This window comes from Pholis gunnellus, assembly GCF_910591455.1.
Source record: "Pholis gunnellus genome assembly, chromosome: 3".
Taxonomy (NCBI): Eukaryota; Metazoa; Chordata; class Actinopteri; order Perciformes; family Pholidae; genus Pholis; species Pholis gunnellus.
The window spans coordinates 13,389,281-13,400,364 of NC_136529.1; the positions used below are offsets into that span (position 1 = coordinate 13,389,281).

Below are 11,084 nucleotides of genomic sequence, written 5' to 3' on the forward strand. Positions count from 1 at the left end.
AGTATGAAAATATGTAACAGTTGTTTATCGGTCAAACCCACTCGATACAGACGTTCCAGTGCTTAGGACTCACTTGAAGTGATGGTGCTCTCTTGAAGTACGGATCTTAGCAGAGTAGCGCTCGGCCAGTTTGTCCAGGCCTCTGGAGTACTCTAGCTGGAGCTCGGCCTTTCGACGGAAGAACTCCTGCAGGTCCTGCAGCAGCTGCAGCCGGGACTCAGACTGCTGCTCCAGACATCGGAACTGCTCCACCAGCTGGTTACGGATCTCTGAATATCAACAAAAGGGAGAGACCACCTTCAGAATAAATACAGCCTCGCTGGGGGAGTGGGCTTACATGCTGGGTCTCACTTCTGACTGCCAATCAGTGCTGTGGGTCAACATTTAACCCACAGTCCTTTAGCAGTGGATGAAGTAAATACAGAGACGCAACGGCACAGTCAAGCGTAAGCACTAATAAAAAAAACAAAGTCATCATAATTGGATAAAAAAGGATGTCAAAGTGCATTTGTCCGCTGTGTGTATGTGCGAGTGCATGTGCGCGTAGTGGGAGGGAGTGTGGGGATGTCTAAATGCTGGGGTAGCACATGCATATGAGATGCATGTCTGATGATTGCAGCAGACAGGACGGAAAATATAAAATAGGTCAGCTTCTCAAAATGCGTTGTGCAGAGTGAGCCTTTGGAGAAGTTTGTCTTGAAAAAAAAAAATTGCGGGCATTCTTTCGATTAGAAGACTGCTGTGGTTTTCTGCTTGTGAGGTTTGAAAACTCACCGCTCCTATTCATAGTCTGAGAATGAGGAAGAATTATGTTTCGGTCTAAATTATGAAAATGTGGTTGATATGGCATTTACAAATAGAATCTTTTTTATTGTTTGAAGAATATTTCACTTTGGTCAAATACAGTCTATCCTGTTTGTATTTGTGTTGCTCAAGTTCAAGTAAGTTGGGCTTAATGAATTACCTTTAATATATGCTTGTGTATTTAGAATATATTTAATTAATATAGGTTTTTAAAATGACTTGAATAAATATCCACAGACTCCCTACTGGGCAGCCTGTGCTGGTAGCTGGCTGTTCCTATTGACCTCTGGGATTGCAGGTGATAAAAACGTCCACTGCAGTAATAACATGTCTTTTTACGGTTTTACATTAACACTGAAAAGGAATACAAATAACATTTGTATTTCATCCATATACTGTTTATTGAAAGGCTGTCGTAAATCCAGTGGCTAAGTGGCTGCTGAATGTGTTGCTGCAGACGAACCATGAATCATATCAGAGCCTGGAGCCGAGTGATATGGTTGACATCACTATCAGGATACGTTCACGTGGCTGACTCCAGTCATACCTCTACAGGTCCACACCTGGCACTAGGCCTCATTATTTTTTTAATTCCTTTTTTTTCTCCAGTATATATATATATATATATATATATATATAAATATAAATATATGACAATTGTCGATGCACTAAATAAGACCAGACTCTTCATATACAAATTGTTTCTAATTACAAAATCAATAATTTGGAGGACAGAAATGTCCGTAACACCGTAACACCATGAGATAAAATCGTCACAATATAGTTTTGAGCTCACAACTGTGGATTATACACACAAACACACACGCAGAGGGGGGGAAACAAAGCGTCCCTCTCTTCCAGACAATAAGAAGCAGTTAAGCAACGTTGAGATGGCTGAAGATTCCTTTATGACAGACTGTTTCAACCATGCACATGATTGCTGCACACTGAGAGAAACTCTGTAGAAATGTATCAATGGAAAAAGATTGCCCGGCAGAAGAAGAGTCCCCTTGTTCCCTTTTAAATGCGGTTTCTGTTTGTACAATAAAAGGATTTCAAACATGTCTCCCCCATCGTCTGCAAGTGTGTGAGCGAAAATGTGAATGAAAGAGCGAGTGGGAGAAAGACAGAGTAAATATGTAGTCCCTTGCTGTTTGGGAGATGTACCCCTCATGGTCCCCATAGTTGCCCTGTTGCCTGGTTACGCCTCTGGAGGCATCTCAATGAGAGCTGGCCAGTTCCCCGTTCTGTCAGTCGCAGCAGTCAGTCTGTTTAGCATAATGGCCGAAGACGAGGGCAACTTTCTCAGCTTTGAAATACTCAATAAACAGCCTGTGCTGATGAACGAGGCAGCAATCAAGTTTAAAATAGAAATAAATGTCACTGCAATGTACTCCTGTGCTGAAATAGACCACTGGGCAACACAATGCGCTGGCCTGTGTGACTTTAATCTTTCCTAATCATACAGTGGCAGGGTAAAAGAACGAGCCGTCAATGGGCAAATCTAAATTGTTTTAACTGCATAGTTTTATCAGCGACACATCAAATAAACTCATATTTGCATTCGCTCTCCTGTGAGCGTGTTATTTTTAGAACCTAAACTGTTACTAGGGACTGTGCAATACTGCGCTTCATTCGATGAATGATTCAAGCCTTTGCAGAGTAATGCATAATTACGAGGAAGCTGGCGAGGAGTTCAAGTGAATAATATGAAGAGAACTAAGCCTCAAAAAAAGTGCAGCCTCTTCTCCATCTTTTCATTGATGACACAATGGTACAGATGTCTTTAAATGCTACACCAGGTTATCTGCCTGGGAACAGTGCAGCCAAAAGGACTAAAATGTCCCCCCCCCCCCCCCCCCCCAAAGGCTTTCTGAAATTTCACTAATAGGTCTTTACTCTTTACCCATTTGTAATGTTTATTTTTCTCCTAACCCATATGGTTAACATCCTGTTATGTTCTGGTGACTTTAACAAGCATTTTTAGGAGCATACATTATTTATGTCCTGAGGGTAACACTGAAGCAAATCAAAAGAACTTCTCAAGATGCTTAATCTGGTAGTGATTGAGCGTTGGGATCATTTAATCACAGTCGTGTTAAAAGTTTTTTGAATACATAAAACTAAACTCAAGCCAACCAAATACTGGACGGAATGTCCCTCAACTGAAACATCGTTCGCAACACCTCCATTGTTTAGTCACGTCTGAAGGTTGAAAAGGAAAGTACCTGCCTGAGCTCAGCTGTTACGATGCCTTGAGCTCCTCTCTTACCGTGCACATTCGAAACGACAAACCACATCCGAGCACCAACTTCAAACAACTTCAAATGCCTGTAGAGGCTACATGCCTGGATCTCTGATGTAACTAAATGGGGGGGGGGGGGGGGGGGGGGGGGGGGGGGGACTATTGGTCACCGTTGCCTTGCGGGGTTGCCAGAAAGGCCCCTGCACTGCAACAGAGAGCACCAAATATCACATAGTGAGGAGTCCTTGCCACCACGGTAGCTCAAATTAGCCTCGCACAGCTATTGCAACGGCCAGCAGCAGTCTCGGCGGCGGTGTCTGCAGTTAGCCATGCGTGGCTAGTCACATGTGGCCTAACCCAGACTGACACGTTGACATAATTTGGCACAAATTAAGGCTGTGTTCACAGAACACTTGTCTTCTGAACGCAGTAATGGCTATGGTATGCCTTTACTGCCTATTTGCTAGAGACTTCCCGTCTCTCGCTCTCCATACAAATATCTCTGACAAGAAAAGGCATCGCTCTTTGTGCAACCACAGGGCAGGAAAATCCAGGCTGTAGTGAGCAGAATTTAAAGCGGCTCTCTCTTTAAATCTCATGTCGCTCAACTCTCGGTGTGTACCTGTCATCACAACAACAGTGGTACCAAGACACGGAGACAAAAGATATAGTTTCAGTGTCGCAACCCTGACATTTCACGACAGTATCAGTCGAGGCATTCTTTCATTATGATGAGTCCACACAGAGGGCTGTGTCCACATGCTGCTTGTGGAATGCATCTCTACAGTGAATATGGCGACAGTCGGACTGTCACCAAGTCAGTACAACCAAATCTCACAATCAGACAAGCAACAAAAACACTACAAATGTAACAAGTATCACAGGCTTCCCCGGTTCACTTATTTTTCCACAATGTTTTAGGGACATATATCCATGTAAAGTCAACATGTTCCCTTAGCAACAGCACATCTTACAATAAATGGCGTGAATATTACCCCATTAGAGCAATTTGTGCACGATACTTAAACGGCTCGGCTCCAAACAGATCAAATGGCATTAAAGATAATGTGGCCTAGAGCTAGAAGTGCAGTATGATGAAGGGTATCTCTCATTTCCTTGCCTTTTTGTTTTCGGGATCAGCAGGACGCTTAAGAGATATCTTAGGCTGGTAAACTACACTCCTTAGACGGAAAAATATTAACTCTATAAAACCAAACCTGCATTTAGTGCGATTCAGGAGTCACAATCATGTTTGGGTCACGAATAAGAAACACAATTTCAGCTTCTGGTAATGATTAAACAATGACATTACTCATGAACGTTGTGGTGCAAAGCAGAGTGACTATTCAGTCATCAATGAATCAACAATGATATATGACAATCACTATGTATCACTAATACAGGCCCAGACCTGTAAAGCTTTGGGCTCACAACACACACCAACAATCGCTGTTTAAATGTGACCCCGCTGTTTTCTGAAAATGTGGCAAGTTGAAAAACGCCGCAAAGTGCATTAGGTTTGTGTGCCTGATTGAACTGCTGTGTAGTCAGCAACTCAGCATTATTGGAGGCCAGTGTCAGAGTCAGAGTAAAGCCCCCACAGCTCCAAACTGATCTAAGCCCAGTTTGCAAATGAGCTTAAGATGTCAGCTTAAAAGCTTTTCCTGAAACTGAGACGAGAGACTGTGATGGCTCTCTCACAGCCACAGCGCTGGTGTAGAGACCAGAGAAAGAGAGAGAGAGAGCGAGAGAGAGTCAAACAAATAAACAGACAAAGAGAAGACAGAGTGAATACAAACCACACCTCTGTCTACAAAATGCTAATCATCTTCATTCCAGACAAATGCTGACAATGTTTGGCCATTTCTGCTCTTTAAAGTCTTCAACAGCAGTAAAGTCTAATCAAGTCTGTAAAAGAAGAGTTGGACTTTGATAAAACTTTTACATACGTTTGCACCGATACTCTATTGACTTCATCGATAACAATATTGCCTTCAGTGGCATCACCACCGTTACACCAATCTCTACATGCTTTCATGGATTTGAAATACATTCAAACTGTTTTTTTTTTCCTGGACTGAGACAGTAAAGTCATATAAAATAAGTATGAGCTGTACAAACAGATAGTGATTTTTTTTATTTTTTTTATTATTGTTTAATGTGTATTTGGATATAAAATGAATAAGAAAATCTTCATTTGAATTGAATTAAAGCAGTGCAGTTCATACATCCAGGAATGCACACGATTAAGAAAATAATAATTGTAGCAGCAAAATACTGTGTACTGAACTACAGCTTCTTGGCCTCAGGAGGAAATACTAGCTGTTTGTCCTTGCTTTCAGTATTTTGCTCTTCAAAGCTAACCGCAGTAACTGTAGCTTTATAGTTAGCGCACATGTATAAGAGTGGAGTTGATCTTCTCAGCCAACTTTATTTGGTTTAAAAACATGTAAAAAAAAAAAAAAATGAAATTAGTCTATATAATGTGCTACATAGATACATTTGCTCTGCCATTCAACGGTCTGCAAATAGGCCAAACAAAAGTTCAGATATTCCTTTAGTTACACTTCAATCTGAAATGCAGATGCAGCCAATTAGCTCCGTGGCACGCTGTCAATACGAGCTATGCCAACTCTGCTACAGGATTCAGACCGCAGCTGGAATGTGGACCCCAATGGCGGATACCTTGAAATGGCACCAACCTATAGAGTGAACTATTGGGCCCAAACGTACTGTGTTTGGGTGTTTTAGAGTACTGCTTTGCTGTTGGGTGATTTTGAACCAAAGCATGAGCAGAGGCTGTTATTTCACCCTGTGACTATACAGCCTACTGTATAATGGCCTGTTTTATACTGAAACGATTTGCTTCATTCCAGACAATAATTACCAGAGTCAATAACACACCAGTATGTATAGCAGTTATCCAGGTTTCAAATGTCAACTTATTCTAGAAGAAAGCCTGTCTGTGTCTGTGAGTAAAACCTGGTACATAACACTTAGCATAACCACAACTGTGAGAGGGTGATGCACAAAGTGTTAAAGTTCACACCGCCTGAAGTCGTCTCTAAAGGGCTGAGAAGACAACCCACCTATACACACCCTGCACGGTCTGTTCCAATACAGTGTCACTGTTCCTGACTCTCTTCCCTCTCTGGGTGGTTCATCTAGTCACATATTTAGCGGCAGACAGTAAATTCCTTTCATGGTTCATAATTCATACAGACAGCATACATTATTTATGGCCTTTCTGAACTGTTTGCTGTGTGATCTTTTCAAGCATTCCCTTTCCCTTCTTATAGTATTAACATTGTCCTGGAATACTCGTTGCTCATTGCTCGTATTGTCTTTTAAAATGACATAGGCTAGGTTTCCATATTATCATTTTAAAGTATATTTCAACCTTTGTTTCTAGGAAGAAGTTGTAAAACGTACCCTGATGTCTCAACATATTCTGTACTAGTACCTGAGGTGCATGACCTCCAGTCCACTGGAAAGAGTGCACAAGGTGAATTGATACATTCCCTTGTTGGGTGTGCAGCATCAGAACAGTCTCACAGAAATACCAGCTGCACTTTGAAACAAATCATTCATGTAAGCTACATGACCACACATGTAGGGCTTTTGGCATGTTAATGAGCAGCAAACATCTTCAGCACAGAGAAACCAGTTCAGCCAAGTTGCATCTTAATCAATACATCTCTGGATTCAAAATATGACCCTTAAACCAAAAGACAGTTAATGACACGAATGTATGAGACATTTTCCAAAGAGATATGTAAAAAAAAAAAAAAAAAAAAATGGCTGTCATCTATAACTATGCAATCTGTCCCGCCCCAAAGCACTGCACACTGCGAGCCATATAAAGCGTGTGGTAAAGTTACGCAATAGCGCCCTGACACGCAGAACAACAATACGACCAGGCCTGCACGTTAACCAACCTTTCACTTGTGTCTCATACTCGGCAATAATCTCTTTGTCCTTCTTGACTTTCGCATGAGATGACATTTTGAGGGGAGAGCGGATTGTGCAATCCTCGGGCAGGAATCAGCGTCTCGGTTTTTGCCACAATGCAGCGTTCTGCCCGTCTGCAGTCCTCTCCAGATAGTTGAGGCAACGATCAGATGCGAATCATCGCCCGCTAGGCACAAACTTCGGGAAATTCAACCGCACTTTGAAGGCTCCGGGGCGATGTTGCTGCGCTTGCGTTCAAGGCGACGTCGAAACCTAAAAGTGCATAATGATCTCCGTCCCTGACCACTCCTTTTCACCAGCACTCTTCAGTAAATCGGGAAACAATTCACGTCTGATGTACATTTCGTAAAGCCTGGAGTAAGATCTGAGAGAAACAGCTATGGCAGCCTCGGCGGTTAACAGCACTGAGCTCCTTCTGCAGTCTGTCCAGTCTGCTTCTTTTTTTTCTTCTCTCCCTCTATCTGCAAGTTCAATGCTGCTGCTGCTGCTGCTGCTGCTGCTGCTGCAAAAAAAAAGGCTGAATGGATGTGAAAGTCAATCTAAGACTCCTCCCCCAACCCCCTCCCTTCTTAACCACTTTTCTCCTCATGGATGATTTAAGATTTGTTTGAGTGAACTGATATGAACACATTTTTTTCCAATTGCTGTTACTCCACAGCTGAAGGAATGCACATTTGTTATTGATTACAATGTGAGGGCTTTGTTTCCAGGACATCAAGTTGCTAACCTTTCTAACTGCAGAACTCTGGATGTAGTTGTCCAATAAAGTCAGACATTTTTTATTCAAATTCAAATGTTAGGCATATGTTATGTATTCATGATAGATCCGGTCATTCCTAACACATTTTGAGACACAGAAGGACTGTTAGAAAATGGATGAAACACTGGCGTCTTCATACTGCAATGCAAATAAAAAGATGCATTCTTGTATTATGTACATATTTACTCATTCGTTACTGGAACACTCATCACTTGAAGTATGTGAGACCACCATATCTACCAAAATATGATCCTGTATAATTGTGAAAAACGACAAGATCTTTGTCTCGTGATAATAAGTGTTGATGGGTACCATAGGGGCTCGAAGACTGCAGGAGCAGTTCAGTTTCAAAATGTGTTACAACTGACCAAACAGTGTCTGGCAGGAATGTCTAAATCGAATATTAAGATAGTTGCAGGCTAATTTTCTGCTGATTGACTAATTGATTAGTCGATTACTCATTGCATCTGGATAAAACATCGTCTAAGGACCACTGAAGATCTGCCGTTCTATCAATGTTGAGCTGTGAACTCACCACAGTATCCTTGATATTACTGTGTAGCCTGCTGTGTAGATCAGTTTACCATCACAAAATGATAGAGGAAATAATACTCCAAAACTACAATTTAGACTTTAAAATCAGCAAAACTGGAGTTGTGGATTCTTCTTGGGTCTGAATGAGACAACTAACTGACAACACAGAGAACAGATTTCTGGGTGGAAGAGACTGAGGGGTTACAAATGACTGACTGAAGCCATTCTCCACTCCAACACTTTGATAAAGATGATGGATTATCTCCCCAGAGAAATGATGGCTCAATGTGTCATTCTGCTCTTTCTCCCTCTCAGCGCTCTTCGCTGCTGCACAGTTTTCTGACAAATGCTGTCGAATAACTTCCTGTGGCTTCCCAAGTGTGAACGTCCTCCATCTTACCACTTCACCAAATGTGTTTTTGTCTCAAAGCAATGTGAACTGGTGCAAAGGGCAGCGATAATTGATCACTCTCGTTTTGAGACTGCACTTTGAATTGTGTCAAGAAATCCTGCTCTGCCTTTGCACCCAATTCCTCAGGAAATCTGTGGGCTACTGTCAGCCTGTGACAACTGTTAAAGCTGGGAGAGAGCCCAGGAGAAGTCTGCAGGACAACCCTGCAGTTGCCACGATTCAATCTCAGAGTAAGCCTGATACAAATTGGGGTTGGTTTGAAAATAATACGAAAAAGCTGGGTCTAACTAGGCCGTGGAAACTTTAACACCATCCAATTATAGGCCTTTACGGGAGGAATGATCATTACATGGTATACCTAGAAAAGATTAGTTTCCTTCAGGCTAATAAAGATTCCTCGCTGTGTAAATACATAAAAGTACAGCAGTCTTTGTGAAGGTATTCAGGAATACACCTAATCTCCACTATGTCAATTCTATCATTTTAAATAATGATGACTTTACGCATGTGTTTACTATTCAATCATAAACTAAAATATTATTAATTTAGTTAAGGCTCATGTTTTGTACATTTACACTTCAGGGACAGCATCAAATGATGCAGCTGCCCTGAAAGAACTGATAAATCAAGTGCACATTCAGAAAACGTTGACATACTAACTTCAGTGAGTAGAATTGTAAATGATAAAATACAATATTATATTTGTTTAAGATAATTCTTCATATTCGAAGTAATCAAAAGCAACTGATGGAGCTCAAGACTAGATCCAGCTTAACCCTTAAAGGAAAATGATAGGGGATAGAAAACAGACTAAAAGGACCACGTGGAACACATTTCTGAACATGTTTTACCCCCTAGAGCCAAAGATCTGAAATGTTACGTCACAATGGGCGTTTACATATAAATGAATTTCTCATCACCGTGGCTTTTTTTTTTTGCTTATTAACAAAGTTATGCCTTTTTATTTGCATTTCAACAAAACATATTACAATTATGACTTTCTGGTTAGGTTTAACCAAAAAATCTTTTTCAGATTTGTTTTACAAGACAAAGATATTTTCTCCTCGGATGATCTTCAGTGCATCCTGAACACTGTATCATTACTTCTAATGCATACTGCAAAATAAATAATGAAATTACTTTGAAATAGGACCAAAATAGTTAAATCTTGTTTGTTTGTGTTTTATTTACTGATATGCAAAGATTCTTTCATAATGCATTTGACTAATCATTTAATCAATTTGACATTATTTTATGTTTATATTTGTTTAACTCATCACAAATACATTTTACACATTTATGTTGCAGTTCAATCAGTGGTAAAAAAAAAAAGTGCTATACTCAAGTAATGTAGGCCTACACATTCTAGGTATTTGTACTATATTTGAGTATTTCATTTTATGCAACTTCATACTTCTACATTTGTCTGACAGATGTAGTTAGTTACATTTCCTTTTATCTTTACAGTGATGATCGGTCCAATGTGCAAGAAAACTTGATAAAGTCCTCTATAGGGTGTCCTCTCAGTGTGCCATTCACTGCCAAATAGGCTGCCCTACAAAACCTTCTGTGTACCGGTGCCATGGATGAAAATGTGTGTATGCCCGGGTTCAAATCACCAGACATTTAAACATGGGTTTAAATGTTTTGAGCAAACTGTAACATGTAACATGTAGTTGTATGTGAAATTGAATGTGAAATGCTATGTTTGTTTATACCAGAGGCTGTTTGATTAAAGTTGATTGGTTTCCAGTGCACCACACCCATCTTTTATGAAACAGGCAGTTTATGGTCATTAACATAATAACATCATTATTCCTAAGAGGCTGGCTTTATTGGCTGGCTGTCCTCCTGGTCCCTTCCCTTCCCGTGGGAGATGTATCAAGACTAAAGTCTGATGTAGTCTCGATTAGAAAGCATTAGACAGTGTATATGGATCCTTTTTTTCCAACTTTTTTCAAACATTAATTAATGAATTAACACATTCTGAGATTATTACATGATGATTTTAATATATACTGTTTTTTATATATCAATGTGGCTACTTTATTATGTGTGATTTAAATTAATTATATATAGAATATTTCATTCATTTAAAAACGTAACATTTCTAAAGAGTATTCAAAAATGATTTTAAAAAGTATCACCATCAAATGAGTTTTATTTGACCTTTACTGATTCATGTTCAGGCTACAGTTGGTTTGTTTGTGTGTTTTGTCTTACTATGATACCTGAAAATAGAAAGGCGTTATATTTCACAAGCTACAGGCACATCTCATTTGCATGAATTTGTCTTCTATATATTATTAACAACAATAATAACAATGTCAATATGTTGTTGAATTGTAATCTCTTTT

General features: G+C 40.1%; 1 protein-coding gene across 1 annotated transcript in view; it reads right to left on the reverse strand.

Annotated features, from left to right (window-relative positions):
- Positions 1-7,461, reverse strand: part of LOC306693933 (SLIT-ROBO Rho GTPase-activating protein 3-like) — a 29,484-nt gene extending 22,023 nt beyond the window's left edge. The window contains exons 1-2 of the mRNA XM_079156618.1: positions 6,988-7,461; positions 74-269 (exon numbers count right to left, since the gene is read on the reverse strand). Of these exons, the coding sequence (XP_079012744.1) occupies positions 74-269; positions 6,988-7,054 (263 nt within the window). The 5' untranslated portion in view covers positions 7,055-7,461. The remainder of the gene's footprint in view (positions 1-73; positions 270-6,987) is intronic.
- Positions 7,462-11,084: the final 3,623 nt, after the last annotated feature.